General features: G+C 29.8%; 2 protein-coding genes and 1 non-coding gene across 4 annotated transcripts; 1 reads left to right on the top strand and 2 right to left on the bottom strand.

Annotated features, from left to right (window-relative positions):
• Nucleotides 1–4,042: 4,042 nt before the first annotated feature.
• Nucleotides 4,043–4,626, bottom strand: LOC108841309 (uncharacterized). Its single transcript, XM_018614079.2, has 2 exons — nucleotides 4,350–4,626; nucleotides 4,043–4,284 (listed from the first exon to the last, which is right to left on the bottom strand). The coding sequence occupies exons 1-2, from the start codon at nucleotides 4,529–4,531 to the stop codon at nucleotides 4,134–4,136; spliced, it is 333 nt and encodes a 110-aa protein (XP_018469581.1). The 5' UTR covers nucleotides 4,532–4,626; the 3' UTR covers nucleotides 4,043–4,133.
• A 4,569-nt stretch (nucleotides 4,627–9,195) lies between these two features.
• TRNAM-CAU (transfer RNA methionine (anticodon CAU)) lies at nucleotides 9,196–9,268 on the top strand. Its single transcript has one exon. It is a non-coding gene; the product is annotated as a tRNA-Met (tRNA).
• Nucleotides 9,269–10,954: 1,686 nt separating this feature from the next.
• On the bottom strand, nucleotides 10,955–13,798 carry LOC108819958 (CDPK-related kinase 5). 2 transcript variants are annotated; one of them, XM_018592966.2, is made up of 11 exons: nucleotides 13,199–13,798; nucleotides 13,004–13,134; nucleotides 12,883–12,924; nucleotides 12,710–12,818; nucleotides 12,557–12,635; nucleotides 12,179–12,475; nucleotides 11,992–12,104; nucleotides 11,803–11,910; nucleotides 11,653–11,715; nucleotides 11,394–11,561; nucleotides 10,955–11,308 (listed from the first exon to the last, which is right to left on the bottom strand). In XM_018592966.2, exons 1-11 carry the CDS (start codon nucleotides 13,673–13,675, stop codon nucleotides 11,171–11,173), a joined length of 1,725 nt encoding a protein of 574 aa, XP_018448468.1. In that variant the 5' UTR covers nucleotides 13,676–13,798; the 3' UTR covers nucleotides 10,955–11,170. The 2 variants fall into 2 exon arrangements, with proteins under 2 accessions (XP_018448468.1, XP_018448471.1); XM_018592969.2 differs by having other exon boundaries at nucleotides 13,217–13,798.
• Between the last annotated feature and the right edge of the window lie 5,651 nt (nucleotides 13,799–19,449).

The raw sequence follows: 19,449 nt of genomic DNA, 5'->3' as shown, positions 1-19,449 counted from the left end.
AATCTGATTGATTTTTTTTTCTTTGTAACAATAATATGATTGATTACAAATCAAATATGGACCCCCTTTAAAGAAGCAATCGTCCTTTAAGTGTTTTCACGTCCAAGAACTTCTCGGGGTCCATTTGATTCACAGGAGTAAAACATTGAATGACAATCATCAAAAGAATATGAATATAGATATGAAAAAGAGTAATAATAAGTTTTGATCAACAAGACACAGAGTTCTTTGACTACACATGAATTGAGCTAGCAGTGTGTTCTTGTGTTTCCTGTAGGAGGACACACAAATAGTATACTAAAGAAGTTACAACTCTCTAATGAAGCCTAGCAAAGGTGTGAAGAGAACAAAACCTCCTACCAAAACAAATTTTCGACATCTCTCATGACTGACACTAAGTGGAGAGCATGTTTAAGAACATTATTTATTAGTATTACCTTGTTAAGAGATGATCTTACATAAAACTACTTCACTGCTCCTATCTTTTATCCTGAGAAACCGGTAAAAATCACAAGAAAATTATATAACCGCAGAAAAAGTCCACCACATACAAGTTCAGTCCAATGTATTTTTTTTTTTGCTAAGAGTTCAGTCCAATGTAGTACATTTTGAAATTAACCCTGAATTTTCCACAAAAATTACATCACTATGTCATTATCTTTTTTAAATCGACACTTAAATTAATAACTAACCACGAGATTTTAGTTGTCTATGCAAACCACCTATACGTAAATTAATTACTAAACCACCGAACTGATAGAAATCTAATGTGCTGAATTAGTATGGCCCAAATTAAATTTTTTGTATCCTACAGCCCAATTTAGAAATATAAAAGTAGTGTATGTATGGAATAAATATAATTATCAAGTGTTTCACTGTTTTTGTATGATTCCTAATTTCCTATTAATTATAGAACGAAAATATTTTAATAATATAGTTACAATTTGAACTTTATTTTTAATACATTCAGTGACAACATAAAATTCACTTGTATAATACAAATATCATAGATAATCAAGTTTTGTTAAAGTTTATTTCATTTAATTCTAAATGCAATCACTAAATTACTTGATAATAATTATTGATACCATAAAAATGATCTAATATAGCCAATAAAATTCACATGATACTGTAATGAAATATATATTTTTCAAAACAAACTAATATAGTATAATAAAATCATTACATTTTTGTTTTTATATGTTTATAAGATTCATAAAAATATACACCCGCGCGGATGCGCGGATCGAACTCTAGTTCTCAGTCTAAAGCAAAAATAAAACAAAAAACTAGATTTTGACCCGCGCTTTGAAAGCGCGGGTTTTTCTTTGTTATAGACAAAGTTTAATATGAATTAATATTTTAGGATTGTTGTATATTACTATGTTACAAATCGTATTTTAACGAAAAAGAGAATTTTTTAAAAATTATATAATTTATGAATTAGTTTATTTGAGATTTTGTATGTACATTATTATATAATTCTCTCACTTTTAAGTTTAGGCATTTACTCGAATCTAAAAAGAAATCCGATCAGATCCGAGTCGACGGAAATGTACATAATGGATAATTTTGTTGGATCGACTGATCTTGGTTTGGTACGGACCTACCCAGACCCGATCAGATATCCAAAGTACATAAAAATGTTTCGTACATATTAGGTAATTTGGATGTTTCAGATATGTTTTCAGTATTACATATATTATTTTTTGTTTGGGTTTGAGTTTACAGTTATACTTTCAGGTTTAAGAAAAAACTAAAAAGAATTAAAAAATATATTTCGGGTGTTCAGATAAAATTTTGGATATATTTCGGTTCTTCAGGTTATATTTAAGTATTTCAGATATTTTTGGGTATTTGAATATATTTTGGATTTTTTTTTGGTTTTCGGATATTTTTCAACTTTCAAATTACTTTTCAGATTTTCAGATTTTCTAATGTTTTTAAATCTTAACCGTCCCAAACATGCTATGTACCCAAATATTACGTGTATTCTATCCGGACATGAAAGGAACCGACCTAAAGCCAAACTTAAAAATTTCAAATATCTATTTGGGTCTGAATATTAGGACCTAAAGTACCCATATAGAAAGGAACCAATCTGAATACCTGAATATCCAGACCTACTCTCTCATTATATTTGTGTATCTTTCATAAGTATTACATTTGTTAAATTGTTATGGCTTAAGATTTACTTGGAAATTTTTTCAGCCTATTAAATATAATATATTTATGGGGATTTTAATAATTTCTAAATATATCTTAAATATTTTTTTTTATTATAATACCTTTTACAAAAAATTAAGTTGAGGTAATATATATATATATATATATATATATTTGTTAAAATATGATTCGCAAGAATCTTTTTTTATAAAATTTAATTTTATAAATACTTGAAATTATATAATGTAAGATGACATGATGCAATATGTTTAATGATATATGTTAACTTAGGGCTGGGGAAAAAACCTGGATCCGAAAAACTGAACCGAACTCGATCCGAAAAAGTAGTACCGAACCCGAATCAAAATTTATTAAATATCTGAATGGATTCAAAATTTTGGTTTTTATAGAACTGAAACTGAACCGAACCGAAATATATTGGGTATTAGAATGTATCCGAAATAGATATATATACCTAAATATAATAATTATTTTTAGATTTAATGTATATTAAAAATATCCAAAATATATAAGAAACTTTTTATTTTTTTCCAAAATATTTGAAAATATATACAAATAGTCAAAAAGTAAATGTCTAAAATAGCTAAACTATACTCAAAACACCAAAAATACTTAAAACAATCTATTGATTCTCTATCCAAATGTTCAAGCCAAACTAATTTATATGTTAAGTTTAGGTATTTTGACATTTGTTATTTAAATTTATTTATAATATATTATTTTAGGTATAGATTTTGTGAAATTTAAAGTATATAATGAATTTTAAAATTTTAAAAATAATTTAAATGGGTTATCCGAACCTGAACCGAACCCACAAAGATCCGAACCAAACCCGAACCAAAATTTAGAAATAATCGAATGAGACTGAAATCTTTGATCCCGAAAACCCAAAACCCGAATAGATCTGAACTGAATCCGAATGAATATCTTGATGCTCACCCCTATGCTAACTCATTTTAATAATTAATATCTAAATAATGTAGATGATGATCATAAAATATAGTGTATAACACTAAAATAAAGGGTAATAATAAAAAAAATTAAAATAAAAATTTGAACCATGTTTTTACTTGGATGATTGAATTATTAGATGGTCTATCATGAAAAGACTATATATATATTGTACTTGATCGGGTATATACTTCGTTTTAATCAAAAAGTATAAACAATTAACAATGAAATAGTCTATATTGTATTTGATCTTATATGAGTTCCATAATTTGATTCCCTCGTTTGATTCCCTCATTTGATTCCCTCAATTTAAGGTAACAATATTAATTGATATTATCATTATAATTAAATAAAATTAAGGTTATACCAAGACATAGTGTTAGTTAATGAAATAGTGCAAACAACTTATATAAGTAGATTTTTTAAGAATGCTTCCCTTTTAATAGTATAGATTAAAGCCTGTTAACAAACACATCTTTGGAAAAGAAAGACTCACGTGCATTTGTTTCTCAAAAAAAAAAAAAGACTCACGTGCATTTATCAAAAGAGAAACTTCTCACCTTTGAAACTTTTTAAGCAACCTAAACAACTACACCACAACTAACTTTTGTTATAAGTCCAGCCAACCACCTACTTAGTGGGCTTTAACCCAAGGCTGCCCCTGACCGCAGGCATGATATAAACAAAAGAGATGTTTCTCTTAGGACAATGTAACAACATAGCTACAGCAAACTAAGATGGCTGCAATGCTCAGAAACTACTATCAATACAAACTGGTTTTGTTCGGCTAATCTAATATAATCTAATCGTAGGCGCTCTGATTACTTTAGACGCTTCAAGATTATGCTACAAAACTCACAAAACAATGAGAGTTATATGAATAATATAAAGAAATGAACTCAGTAATCAATCGTTATTATTAAACTTAGAATAATAAGTCTATACAAGTTCAACAAGACTCTGATGCAAAAGGAAGCAATCAAGATTCATAAACCCTAAATAGATAAACCCTTGAGCAGGCGAGTGACTTTATCTACAAGAGAGTCTTCCTCATCATCCTCGTCGTCGTCATCTTCATCTTCGTCATCATCAAAGTCTGAATTTGAATCCGTGGAATCATCTTCACTCCATTCGCTATCATCTCCACTGTTTCAAATTAATACAGATGCGATCAAAACCTAAGATTACACCGGAAATATGAAAATCAATACCTCAAGCTCTGATCATCATCATCTTCTTTTTCTTCTTCTTCTTCTTCTTCTTCTGCTTCTTCATCATCATCATCTTCTTCTTCCTCGTCTTCTTCGCTGGTCTCACTGTCTATATCATTTTCTTCATCTTCGTTTTCTGCATGGAAACTACAAATATCAATAATCTCCTTCTCATCCGCCATAGAACTTTCAAAAAAAGAGCAAACCGCTTTTGAAAATTTTTGGGGATATTTTTAGTAAAATTTTAAAGATTGTCGGAGCCTCGACAGAGACTCTTCAACTGGATCCGCTTGTCTGTCGTAGTTACAGTTGGATCTATTTTTAAATGAATTCTGTTTGTGTAATTTTTTATGTGACAGAAAACAAAAAACAAGCAACAAAAAAAAGATACCATCATGTTTATTTTCTCTCTCTATATATATATATATATAATTTTTGTTTAATGTTAACTAGACCTTGACCCGCCCGACCGGGCGGGTATTTATTTTCTGTTTTTAGTTTTTTTATATTAAATGATGAATTTGTAATATTTATACATAAATCCAGATTGAAAATTAGTTTTTGCAGTTATAATAAAAATTAAAAGCTTAATAAAATATTATGATATAAAATTTAAATTTCTTAATTAAAATAATATAGAGGTGGGTCATATTTTTTTTCCAATTCCAAAATTTTAACATCCCAAATAAAATAAATTTATAAATATATAAAAAGTATAAATATATTTGGAACTATAATTTCTATCAAAATAAATTTGATAAAGAAAAATAATTTAGTGTTGTTGTTGTTTATTTCTAGAGCTTGACCCGTGACGGTATAAATATTTGCTTTCGTTTTAAATTTTTTATTTGTACTAATGGTATAATATATATATATATATATATGTAAATTAAAATGTATTACATAATTATTAATAGAACATTTTAAAACATAACAATTTCATTTATTACGTGGAATAATTATATTTTGTGATTTTGACGTCTATTATATCACAATGTATAATATAAACAAAACCAATATTTATAACTAATTAGATTTATATTATGAAACCATTATACTAATAATATATGAATAAATTATTTTATATTTTATTTATATGTTATATAAATTGATTATGATGTATGATTTTTTATTTTATTATTTATACTAATAAATGTTAAAAAATATTTAATATGTTAAAACAAAGCATATTGGGAAATCTATTTTTGTAAAAATTTGATTAACAAAATCTATTATTTTAATTAAGAAAATGCATTAAATGCTTAAATCTATTATTTAAATTGAAAAAAAAGACAAACATACTTAAATATAGGTTCAATAAAGACAATTACAATTAAGGAAAATGCATTTATAAATCAGAAAAGACAACTATAATTAAGAAAAATTAATTTATTACTTCAGTGGCATTCTAATGTAAATAACTTTAAAAACTTAGGGTCATTTTTAAAGTGTACTTCTCTTTTAATAATATAACTAGCCTTTGACCCGCGCGCCCGCGCGGGTGTTTGTTTACGTTAATGTTCTTGTTATAGATTCATAAATTTTGACAATTGTGTGTATTTACTCATTGTGTTTAGCCTCTATTGAAATAAAGATTGTATTTTTTTATTGGATTTATTCAGTTTACTTTGTAAAGTAAAAATAAAATTGTAAAATATTAAAGTTCTTTGTTTTTGTGGATTTTATGAAATTATGCTATTAATATTGGGATTTAAAGTTGAATATGTTTTATAAATTACATTTTAGACAGAAACATAAAAAATAATAAAAGCAAGTTAGGAAAAAAATCAAAAATAAATTCAGATTTTTGCAAATTTTATTTAGCAACCATAATTTAAATAATTGAATTAGGCTATTTTGTTACCATAAAAATTTGGTATAACATATTTTACAATAACAAAGTGAATCGTCTATATTAGACATTTAACCTGAAAATGCCGATGTATTTTGGGAAAAAAAGAAACAGAAACCTTTTGCCTTCTACCCACTTTTCTCATTCACAATGAAAGTTTTGTATCTTTGTCGGTCCAAACCCTTTCCCTCGTGAGTTCTTTCTAAACAATCGAGAGAAATATAATTAGATTTAACACGTTAAGAACTGCAGCAAAATAAATCTATTGATTACTACAGATAACCAATCATATTTTTGATCACACTTAGTTAAAATATTATATATATATATAAAGCTGCGCGGGCGTAGGCTTCCATTGAAAACAATTGAGATAGTTGTTGATATACTAAAATATTAAGTTTGACAAAGAAAAAAAACTAAAATATTAAGTTTGTTGATATACTGAACGAACCGGATCAAGCTCATGATGCCACACCCTCTAACATTTCCCCTTGATATTTCATTACCAATTGAAGTTCTCTAAAGCTTATGTTCAGCAGTAAGTATATATAGTTTTTTTTCACCTCTCGGTGGACTAATTTCATATTCAATGAAGAGCGGCTCAATTAGTGTTCATTGGTTCTAGATATACAGTGAGATGGTGAGGCAGCAGAAAGAAAAGACGGTTGGGGTAGGCTCTCTTCATGGGAGCTCTGTTAGAATCAAACATATAAATAATTATGCTCTGTTTCTCCAATGATTATAAAAGAATAGGATGCATAGAAACACTAAATAAATTCAACTAAAATGTTGTAAAAGCTAACCAACCTCGTTATCTTTCTCTACATCAGAAGCTTCAAGTTCTGATATCTCAAAACTGACAAAGTTGTGGCTGCTATTGAACCCGGAAGGACTACTATCTTATTAGCTTAACGAATCACTTTCTATCTCTTTTCCATTAGTTTATGCAAAACATCAAAAGACACCATTGGGCAACAAAACAAATAGTTTAATATATATAACTCAAAATGGGAGAATATATACATAAACAAAAACTACCTGCCAATATTTCAGATTTCAAGAAATTGTCTGAATCCAATCTGGAAAGGAGTTGAATTCTGGTCCAATGTTTTTCCAGGGCTCATAAAAGGAGATAAATACCGTGGAAGCCCCTATACAATCCTTCTTTGAGCATATTCTTCAATCGTTGCCAAGTAGTTCTGGTCAAATGATATTTTCCTATAGCGTCAAACACAACGTAATCAAGCTCAGTGGTACCATATCTCAGATCTAAAGATTAAAAAAAATAGAGGAGTTATTGATGAAATACGTATGAAGAAAGGAATGATGCCATCTTCCATGGTAGTTATCTCATCGATCAATCCAAAGTACTGACGTGTCGGAAAACCTCACGGTTAAGATATGTTTATGAGCTGATGGTGGTTGGAACGCTTCTCGACGGCGGAATTCTCTACCTTAATGAAATCTCTATGTTTAGCTTTAATATCTTTAATAAATCTACAAAAACTACTGTGTTTTAATCCAATGGCATAGATAAGTAATTATTGTGGAAAACTTAGGGTTAAATACTATTTGTACTTCAGTTTTAATAGATTAGATATAGATGTACAGCAAATGAAAATATACGAACATTTATTTTAAGTAAATAACAGATTTTAACGTCATTTCCTTGATACTAAAATCAGATTACAAAGTTGTTACATTAAATTAAATTATTAGTATTCCTTCTACAGTATGTCGGTTCTAAATTATTAGTACTAGTTTCTTATACTGGATCAGGAATCTTATTATGTATTCGGTGTGGATAAAAGATCTTCCTATGTTATACTATTAAATTCTTGACGATGAATCGATTTTATAGTTCCGATATTGTTATTCATGATATTTCTTTCATTCGATATCATCGAAATCTAATTCATCTGAGTGAGTTTACAAGCGAAAGATTTCTCATCTCTATGGGATTAAATCCCGAGATATTTCAAAGAAAAAAAAAATAATAAACTATTTAATTATGGAAGTCAATATTCTTGCATTTATTGCTACTGCACTCTTCATTCTCGTTCCTACTGCTTTTTTGCTTATAATTTACGTAAAAATGGTTAGTCAAAATAATTAATTTGAATACAATTTGACTATCAATGAAAAAAAAAAAAAGATGTCAATTTCTCATCTTAAATGAAAGGAATGCATTAGATTCGGTAGTATCCTAAGAGGCCCGCTAGTATGGTAGAAAGAGATCTCTTTCTACCATACTAGCCATTATGGTTATTGTAATGTATAAAGATACAAGTGAAATATCTTAATATAAAGGAATCCACCCATATCTCTCTTTTTCTTTATAAATGTAAATATAAATTAATATAGAATATGAAATGTATGTACATACTTTCTCAATTTCATTTGTTTGTTTGATCCATTTAATACGGATAATCCGAATTCGATGGAAACCTCTTGAGATTTCGAAAGGGGGTTATCCCATGAATGGGCAAGTACACCTTAAGGTTCATAGGACGAAAAGATCATTTTTGAGTTCCTTATACTCATTCTGCCTAGCATTAAGTAGACTGGGTATTCACCCTATCAATATCTCAAATCAATGATGGGTTCTATTAATTCCCTACCTAAATGGGGTACTTTAATAGGACCTAATGTCAGGCTATTGTTCTCCTCTTTTTCCTAAAAAAAAGTCATGGAGTAAGACATCAATTTATTAATAAGATCAATCAATTGGTTTGATTGCGTGATGGACTCCTCTGAAAAACTTTGGCGCACGTGTAAACGAGGTGCTCTACCTAACTGAGCTATAGCCTTGTGTTTATGATCCACATTTTATCTTATCATGTAGATAATTTCTTGTCAAGATTAATATTATATGATCGAACATTATATCTCTTTCATTTCGTTGTTTATTGGTATTGCTTAGAAATAATATTGGATTTATAATCCTATCGATGTGATAAGTATCCCCTTGCCTTCTCTTTACGATGATAAATAACCTACTTAACTCAGTGGTTAGAGTATTGCTTTCATACGGCAGGAGTCATTGGTTCAAATCCAATAGTAGGTATAACTTATTAGACACCATATAAAAATATATTATTGCTGATAGAATACATAAATAATTAACCGAATTTGCCCGACGTGGAGGCAATCAAGAAAGCCGTATAAGTGAATATATAACCTACAGAAAAGTGAGCTAATCCAACCAATCTTGCTTGCACAATTGAAAGAGCTACTGGTTTATCTTTCCATCGAATCAAATTTGCCAAAGGTGTACGTTCATGAGCCCATGCTAAAGTTTCAATCAATTCCTGCCAATAACCACGTAAGAACTCCATCCTAAGAACTCCGGGTTAATTATGGTCTAATTATTAATATTCATTCTACAGTATTGTGAGATCTTTATAAAGATCGGCTATAGGTTTCTTCAGTTTGGTTCAAATGGGCAACTCCAAAACATGTAATTCAATGTGGGTTACACAACTAAATCGACTTCATGACAAGAAGCAGATTAGTTTTATGCTGGGAATACAAATTCCAGTTAAACTTTTTGTATACACCATCAGTAACAACTAACAAGAGATCATTTACTTGTTCGACTGTTTTTATAGTCAAGTCATTTGATAGCCGGTTATAGACAAGTGAAACATTCACTTGTATCCCAAAATTTTAAAATAGTTTACATAAATATAATCAATGAATTTATATTTTGCTTAAATCCTTATTAAATTATTTCTATCCCTCATTTTGGTATACCGGTGAGACTAACCTAGTTTTGATGCTTTTCAAGACTAAGAGTTAAGACCATTTTTTTTACAAAGAAAAACAAAAGGAGAATAAAAGGTGCTATTAGGAGATGAATTTGTATAGAGTTTGTGAATTTTAAGAGTTTGTAGATTTTTAAAATTATGTGGATTGTGAAAATATATATATATTGACTTATAAAATTTGATCATAAATCTTTATAGATCCGTATAAATTTTCATGAATTTGGATTACCAAAAGAAGTTTCATTAAAGAGGTAAATTTGTTTTATAGATACATAAAGAGGAATAAATAAATAAATAAAAAAAAATAAAAAAAAATTCTATAATTTCGAATTATATGTTTTGAATTCGAATTTTATTAAAAATTGATTTTTAAAATTTTCAATTTTTATTTAAATTTTTTCTTTTTGAAATTTGAAAATGTTTTTTCAAACTATTTTAAAAAGAAATTATTTTCAAATTTTAATATTAATAAATATAATTAGATATTCAAAAATGATAAAATAATATAAATATAATTATATATTCAAAAATATAAAGGTATATAAAATGTAATGAACTATAGTTTTGAATATATAATTTGGATTTACGGTGGAATAGATATTTGATAAAAATTATCACATGGATTTTAAAAATTACATAGTTACATATGATATTTTGAAAGTTGAGTTTTATAAATAAAATGAACAGAATTCAACTCTCAATAACATTAGATTTAGTTAGAATTAGAGAATCAATCATATGACAAAACTTTTTGAATAACAAAAAATTTGAATAGATTTTAAAAATTCTTAAACCAATAACATAGATTGATTCTATTAAGATTTTTGAAATCCAACCACTCATATCAATGAAATCTGGAAATTTTCAAAGTTCTTGGGAATTCTTTTTTTTTTTTGAAATAATTTAAAATTCCGGATAATTGTTCATGGGAATTCAATTGCCAATAACCCTCTAAGATTTGTGTGAAAATCCAAATCTTGAAGTCATGTCAGAAACATCATCAATCATCATAAATTACCAAATTTAGAAACTATCCCCATCCTTTACAAACTAACACACACTTCTCTTTTTAAACTACACTCTCCCTGTTTCTTCCTCAGCTTTCTTCACAAAAAGACAAAGTCATATTATAACCCAATTGGTCTAAAGCTCTTGGCAGAAAGAGATCTCATACATATTCTGAACTTCTAAAACACCTTCTAATGAGCTTTGATAGTGCGGCTAGACACACCATGTAACAATTTCACAAACCCAAGAAAACTAAGCTTTCCATCGGTATGCCTAAGCCAGTCGTGAAGCACTGCATGGACCGGTACAGAAGGACCAAGACCAAGTTCCTGAAAATAAGTAAGTTCAACCGATGAGTGAGTTAGAACATTTTCAAAGACCTTCTTCTACATTGTCGAAATAATAAGGACGGACCGAAGCGAGTTCATCTATCATGATGGGTCTGTTTCCTTCCTTTTCGAAAAGCTCATAAGCACAACGAGCGTGTTGTTCCCATCTATCAAGAGCTTCTAGCTGATGAACACTCAATGCTGCTGCACAAAACTCTTCAAAGTCCATTCTTCTATATTGGAGAGCACTCAGCTACAGACAGTCCACACAAAAATGCAATTCCAAAGTCAATTATTTATTGTGCGACTTTAAACATTAAAATCGATCAGTCTAAGGCTCTTACTTGTGCTAAGAATTCAGGTATACGTGAATCCTTCATTGCGTCTGTAGCCATTTTCATCAGAGCCTAACAAGAAGAGTTTGACCAGTGTCATATGATAATAAACCAAAGCATACCAGAAAAATAAACTAAAATGGAAGACAGAAAGCTTACAGATTTGATGTTTTCTAGACTTATTGTCCCGTTCTTGCTAGGTTCAAGTAAAGCAAACTGCTCCCTCAGGTAAAACAGTTCATCAACCGTAAGCGTTTTTGACAAAGCCTGTAAGAAAAACGGATGAATTGGTAAAAGCACAAAACAGAAGCAATCAATTTTAAGTACAGACTGATCCATCCACTCAACTCTTAACGCAGCTTTACGGAGCGAAGACGATCGTAAATAAGCTCTCATAAGTTTGAAAACAAGAATATCCAATGGAACCTTTGCGTCATTTGAGTCCTTAATCCATGGATGACCTGAAACAAATGGGAAAATGATTTACACAAATCTTCTCACATTCAAGCAACTTTTTTGTAAGTTATACACTTACTCAAGGCCTGAGCAGCTGTCAATCTTCTACGAGGGTCTTTGTTTAGCAACCGCTTCACAAAATCTCTTGCCTCTGAAGACAACAAAGGCCAAGGAGCGTCGTCGAAAGTGGGATCTGCTTTTAGAACAGCACGGAAGATCCCTGATTCTGTCCTAGCCCAAAACGGTCGGCTTCCACATAGTAGAATATAGACTATCACACCAACACTCCAAATGTCAGCTTCTGTGCTGTAAGATCTATGTAGAACTTCAGGTGCTACGTAGTAAGCACTACCGACAATGTCATTGAGCCTCTCATCTGCAAAATGGATTAAAAAAAAACAAATGTTGGTGGTCTAGATTGCAAAATCTAAGTAGAAGACAACATTTTGTTTTTTACCTGGTCTCACGTAATCTGACAAACCAAAATCAATTGCTTTCAACTGAGAGGTGTCTTCTTTTGAGGCATAAAGGAAGTTCTGATCCAAACAGTTTTAAGTAAACTTCAAGGAAGATCAAATGTATAAGTGGAAGTAAAGAGCTTCTTAACAACCTCAGGTTTGAGATCACGGTGTACAACACCTTGGAGATGACAAAAAGCAACCACATTCAATATCTGAATCATAACAGTCTTTGCATCTTCCTCTGTGTACTTGCCACCTCTGCATATAAAACAAAACATCTTACTTGGGAAGAGTATCATCATCATAATCCATTAATTTTTACCTAGAGAGTATTCTATCCAAAAGCTCTCCTCCTTCACATAGCCTAAAACAACAAAGATCCACTTGTTAAGACTGTCCAATGCTAAAGTCTGAGGTAAAAGAGACAGAGAGAGAGAGGTTACTCCATGACAATGTAGACATTGTCATGATCCTCATAAGCATCATAAAAATGAGGAAGGTTTTTATGAGCAGACAAAGCTCTCAGTATCTTCACTTCTCTCCTCACATCTTCAATAGCAATAACCGTCGTCATCTAACACAAAACAGAACATGAGCATATCAGATAGAAAAACAATTTTAAAAAAAAAAGGACGAACCTTTGATTTGGGAATGACCTTAACAGCGAGTTTGGAATCACCACCGCCTTTCTTGAACTTAGCAGCACAGGTGTAGCCGAAATGACCGCGACCCACTTCCTCACCCACCTCGTACTTGCCCGAGAAGCCTTTCGAGAACCCGAACCCTTTATCCAAACCCAAACCCAAACCCACTTCGGGGATGGACTTGACGGAGCCGTGGCGTCTCGCGAGGACGGCCCTGATGTGTTTGGCCGGAGACGGAGGAGGAAAGGGGCGTTTGAAGAATCGCTGCTTCGGCGTGGAGGAGTTTCCGCTGCTCGACGGAGTCTTCTTGGGATGAGCTGGGCTCGGGCTCGGGCTGAAGAATGGGAAGAAGGGAGATTTCTTCCCCTCATTGCCGTCACCGTCGCCGTTAGGGTTAACGGAGGAGGTTGAAGCAGCAGGAGGAGGACTATTCTGGGCGGGGGATGGAGGTTTCGAATGACAGAGGCCCATCACGCATCAACTAACTCACACAGATCAAAATCTCTAAGAGTAGTAACATTTCGAAATTTGAAATCTTGAGAAAACGAGAAACTGAGCTTCGGTGTTGTGTTGTGTGTTTCATAAAACTCTGTTTCTGGCTTTTTAATTATATACTACTAGATTTTGACCCGCCCTTTGGAAGGGCGGGTATATCTTTTGTTTTATTTTTTTTTTTGAGAAATTTATACTTATGTTTTTTAATAATTATATTTGTGTTTAATATTAATTTAATTTAATATAATTTTTGGTACCTTTATTAAATATGTCAAATTGCATAACTATAAACTTGTGCCATATGTATTTCGAGAAATTATTTTAAAACTTTATTCTTAAAGTTTACAACATATTATGTTTTTTAATAGTTACCTAACACAATTAGTCATGAATTTTCGTATCCAATAAACCCGACTCGGAATCGACCCTTGCAACATATTACGTTTTCTTAGTAATTACCTAACGTAATTAGTCATAAATATTCGTATCCAAAAAATCTGACTTGAAATTGACCCGAAAATCAAAGTCTCATACTCTATTAGACTTGACCTATATACTCGAACGGGTCTTACAGTGTTATATCTGAAAACCAATATATATATATATATATATATATGTATATATACACAGAAGAATATATAAAATTAATTTTTTCAATATATTTTTCAAAAATTTGGTTAGTTTTTCAGTACGGTTGAGTTTGTTATTGATTTCGGATATAACACTGTAAAATCACATTTAATAAATATTTTTATTCGAATAACCTACTTAAAACCCGTTAAACTAAATGAGTTTATATGAATATTTATTTCTATTAAAATTCTAGTTAAACCCTGTTAAACATGTGTTTTGTTAATTGATAAAAATTAATGTTTATGTAAAATATTTAAAATTTGAATAAATTAATGTGTGGTTGAATAAGCATTGATTTGAATTTATAATATATATATTTACTTGTACATAAAAATGAATGAATTTGATTTATTTTAAAATTTAGAGAAACTTTTATTCTTGGTATGTTTGAGTCATTGTTTTTTCCTTTCAATGTTTGATTCATTGTTTTTTCTCTCAATGTTTGATTCATTGCTTAAGCCCAAAAAACTTTACAAAATGGATATAGAAGTAATTCATTAGAAGAAAATAAGTCTTAAACGTTATCTGATAACGATGGTTGATTGTTTGCCATGTATCAAGTGACGTCATAACCACCGCACCACCACTGTAGGTTTCAGAATCCATGTTTTCTTCTTGCAGAAAATTTGACCATTGATTTTCAAAAACCACCATCACAAGTCACCACTCTTTTGGAACAGTTCAACTCATGGCAGTGAACTAACCTATTATACACCACCGATTGTCATTAACACATGGACATCAGAAACCACCATCACATTACTGATTCTTCATTAACCAATCATCTAAAATATACTCTGCTTCTGTTCTCCAATTTTATGTTTCGTCGATCTTAAGAAATTAAGAAATTATGTGTGAAAGGTACGTAAATCAATGAATCACTGTGAACAAAGTTATGTAACTGTTGCATTCAGAAAAAAAGTTACGCTGCATTCAAAAAATAATGTAACTGTTTTGGTTAGAGACAAATAGTAACTGCTTTTGTTATGGAAAAATAAAATGTGGTTAGATGCAGTTACATAAAAATCAGTTTTCTAAAAAAAATAATTGGACACAACATATATCAATAGGACAAACAGCAGAATTAATAGAATAGATACTAGATTTTGATCCGCCCTTCCAAAGGGCGGGTATATCTTTTGTTTTATTTTTTTTTGAGAAATTTATACTTATGTTTTTTAATAATTATATTTGTGTTTAATATTAATTTAATTTAATATAATTTTTGGTACCTTTATTAAATATGTCAAATTGCATAACTATAAACTTGTGCCATATGTATTTCGAGAAATTATTTTAAAACTTTATTCTTAAAGTTTACAACATATTATGTTTTTTAATAGTTACCTAACACAATTAGTCATGAATTTTCGTATCCAATAAACCCGACTCGGAATCGACCCTTGCAACATATTACGTTTTCTTAGTAATTACCTACCGTAATTAGTCATAAATATTCGTATCCAAAAAACCTGACTTGAAATTGACCCGAAAATCAAAGTCTCATACTCTATTAGACTTGACCTATATACTCGAACGGGTCTTACAGTGTTATATCTGAAAACCAATATATATATATATATATTATATATATGTATATATACACAGAAGAATATATTAAAATTAATTTTTTCAATATATTTTTCAAAAATTTGGTTAGTTTTTCAGTACGGTTGAGTTTGATATTGATTTCGGATATAACACTGTAAAATCACATTTAATAAATCACATTTAATAAATCACATTTAATAAATATTTTTATTCGAATAACCTACTTAAAACCCGTTAAACTAAATGAGTTTATATGAATATTTATTTCTATTAAAATTCTAGTTAAACCCTGTTAAACATGTGTTTTGTTAATTGATAAAAATTAATGTTTATGTAAAATATTTAAAATTTGAATAAATTAATGTGTGGTTGAATAAGCATTGATTTGAATTTATAATATATATATTTACTTGTACATAAAAATGAATGAATTTGATTTATTTTAAAATTTAGAGAAACTTTTATTCTTGGTATGTTTGAGTCATTGTTTTTTCCTTTCAATGTTTGATTCATTGTTTTTTCTCTCAATGTTTGATTCATTGCTTAAGCCCAAAAAACTTTACAAAATGGATATAGAAGTAATTCATTAGAAGAAAATAAGTCTTAAACGTTATCTGATAACGATGGTTGATTGTTTGCCATGTATCAAGTGACGTTATAACCACCGCACCACCACTGTAGGTTTCAGAATCCATGTTTTCTTCTTGCAGAAAATTTGACCATTGATTTTCAAAAACCACCATCACAAGTCACCACTCTTTTGGAACAGTTCAACTCATGGCAGTGAACTAACCTATTATACACCACCGATTGTCATTAACACATGGACATCAGAAACCACCATCACATTACTGATTCTTCATTAACCAATCATCTAAAATATACTCTGCTTCTGTTCTCCAATTTTATGTTTCGTCGATCTTAAGAAATTAAGAAATTATGTGTGAAAGGTACGTAAATCAATGAATCACTGTGAACAAAGTTATGTAACTGTTGCATTCAGAAAAAAAGTTACGCTGCATTCAAAAAATAATGTAACTGTTTTGGTTAGAGACAAATAGTAACTGCTTTTGTTATGAAAAAATAAAATGTGGTTAGATGCAGTTACATAAAAATCAGTTTTCTAAAAAAAATAATTGGACACAACATATATCAATAGGACAAACAGCAAAATTAATAGAATAGATTTGGATTTGGATTCTTGTCTTCTTTGGAAGGATCTGCTTTGTCGATGGCGAGATATTTGGATCCAAAGAGAATAAGTTAAACTACTACAAGTCCACTTTTTTTATTTACACTGAACCACTCTACTAGTTTTGATTAACTTCATATCAGATCACACTAATTATCAAATAAATACGTGTAATGTCCGGAAAAAGACAAATACCAAACTAGAAAATAGAGGAATTGGTGAAAATTATCCCTTTTTAATAATGTGAAATTACGGGGATGTATAATATTTTGTGTAATTTATAATAGTGAATTTAATATATTTTTTGGTATTGTCCCAATCAAGAAAATGAAGTCTAACTAACTTCATTAAATACTATAGTTTTATTCGAATAAGTTCTATTGGCCAATTAAATGGACATTGACAGAGAGATGCATTTAAAATCCTGCCAACTCTTGAATGTGCACAAGATTTTCCATCAGGATAACCTTTTTGGTGAACTTTTGTAACTAATTGTACTAGATTTTTGATCCTCACATCAGTTTGGGTGTATATTTAAAAATATATTACTATTTATTTTTTATGCCAATATCAAAACTGGATAAAAAAAATTCAAATCTGAAGAACCAAACCGATCACGATCCGAAAAAATAATACCAAACCCAAACCAAAATTGATTAAATATCCAAATTATTCAAAATTTTGATATTTAGACAACTGAAACCATAATCAATTCGAATCGAAGTATTTTGGATATCAAAATGTATTCGAAAAATATTTATATACTTATATACTTATATACATATTAATTATTTTTATTTTTATTGTATATAAAAACATCAAGAATATATATGATACTTTTATGTTGGTTTACATACATAAAGTATATAAAAATAGTCAAATATAAATATCTAACATAGTGGAAATACACTCAAAATACCAAAGATATTTAAAATAATTATTGATTTTTGATCTAAAATTTAAACCAAACCAATATATATGTTAAGTTTAGGTATTCTGACATATATTATTCAGATTTATATACAATATATTATTTTATTTATAGATTTTAAGAAATTGAAAATATATAATGAATTTTAAAAAATAATTTAAATGGTTATCCGAACCTGAACTGAATCCGCAAAGATCCGAATATAATCCGATTAAGCGGACGCTTAGATTATGAGTTAAACGGTTTAGGCGTTTATAAGTTATAGCAATATATTAAATATATGTAATGTTTTATACTAAATAATAGTAAAAATTATTATTTATAAATGAAAAAAAATTATTTTCATAAGAATATATATTAAAATATATTAATTATTATAATTTATGAATAATAAATTATATATTATTTATTGTTACAAAATTGTAATTATCTAGACGATTTAAAAAATAATTGCCACGATCTTATAACGCCTAGCGCCTAAGCGCTGCCTAGACGGCCGTCTAAACCGCTTTTTAGAACAGTAGTATGTGTATCCATGTAGCATTGTAGGGTTGCTCAAAAAATGTTGAACATAGTTACAATTTTTTTACAGCTATCTACAAAAATTTGTGATGAAATCAAATTTGCTAATACGAGCAAGATCACAGAGTCAAACTGACTAATCAGGGGCTTAAGTACATCTAGTGAATCTTGTAACGATTATGTCTTTAGGAATTTGCTTTAAGAAATTTACTCAGTTCAACACAACATTTACTCTCAAAACGAATTGTCTTACAATAACTCAAATCAATGAAAACTGAATATCATAAACAATAGTCTTAGAAAACATAAGTAAAAGCATGGTAAAACAAAACTCAATAGAGCACCACCTCGACTATTGCTCTTGTACCTCATCGATCAAATTTACAAAAAAAAAAAAGAGTGAGTAATTAAGATTATTCAGTGAGGATAGGTTCTGGAAACCTAAGAACTCAGCTAAATACAACTCAAAAACAAATAGAATCATAGGTTAATAGAATATAGCATGCAACAATCAACCTATACCTTTAGGATCTATTGCGCCCACACAGTGTCAGTGGTCCCAACACCATGGCGGCGTTCATACATGGAGCCCATTTGGACTACGAACTACATCTACTATGTAACTGCCCACTTGTGACTCGTTGGCTCATCTGGCACTGTCCATCCCATGGTCAACAACAATAGTGAGCTTATTCTCAAACTCGTCATGACTCGATCTTATCGACGCCATTTCGCAACTCAACAACACAACACAATGTTTTCCCTGACCACTACCATTCTCGGTGTCGCATACAAATAAAAAAAAACACCAACAACGACAACAACAACCTTTCTTAGTCAACATCAACACATCATTCTCATTCGTTATTTCACACAGCTGGTTTGTCATCAACAACTAACGGGTCTAGGTGTTTTATCATA

The sequence above is a fragment of the Raphanus sativus genome, chromosome 2 (assembly GCF_000801105.2).
Source record: "Raphanus sativus cultivar WK10039 chromosome 2, ASM80110v3, whole genome shotgun sequence".
Classification (NCBI taxonomy): domain Eukaryota; kingdom Viridiplantae; phylum Streptophyta; class Magnoliopsida; order Brassicales; family Brassicaceae; genus Raphanus; species Raphanus sativus.
Note: the sequence above shows the minus strand (reverse complement) of the source record. Positions and strands in the feature narration are given on the sequence as shown.

Bases quoted from the DNA above. Each gene is read 5' to 3' on its own strand.
- LOC108841309 (XM_018614079.2), bottom strand. From the start codon at position 4,531: ATGGCGGATGAGAAGGAGATTATTGATATTTGTAGTTTCCATGCAGAA. The intron at 4,285-4,349 runs GTATTGATTTTC...AATTTGAAACAG, and splicing joins GATGATGATCAGAGCTTGAG to TGGAGATGATAGCGAATGGA.
- LOC108819958 (XM_018592966.2), bottom strand. From the start codon at position 13,675: ATGGGCCTCTGTCATTCGAAACCTCCATCCCCCGCCCAGAATAGTCCT. The intron at 11,716-11,802 runs GTAAGCTTTCTG...TCTTCTTGTTAG, and splicing joins GTCTAGAAAACATCAAATCT to GCTCTGATGAAAATGGCTAC. The intron at 11,309-11,393 runs GTCCGTCCTTAT...ACTTATTTTCAG, and splicing joins TGATAGATGAACTCGCTTCG to GAACTTGGTCTTGGTCCTTC.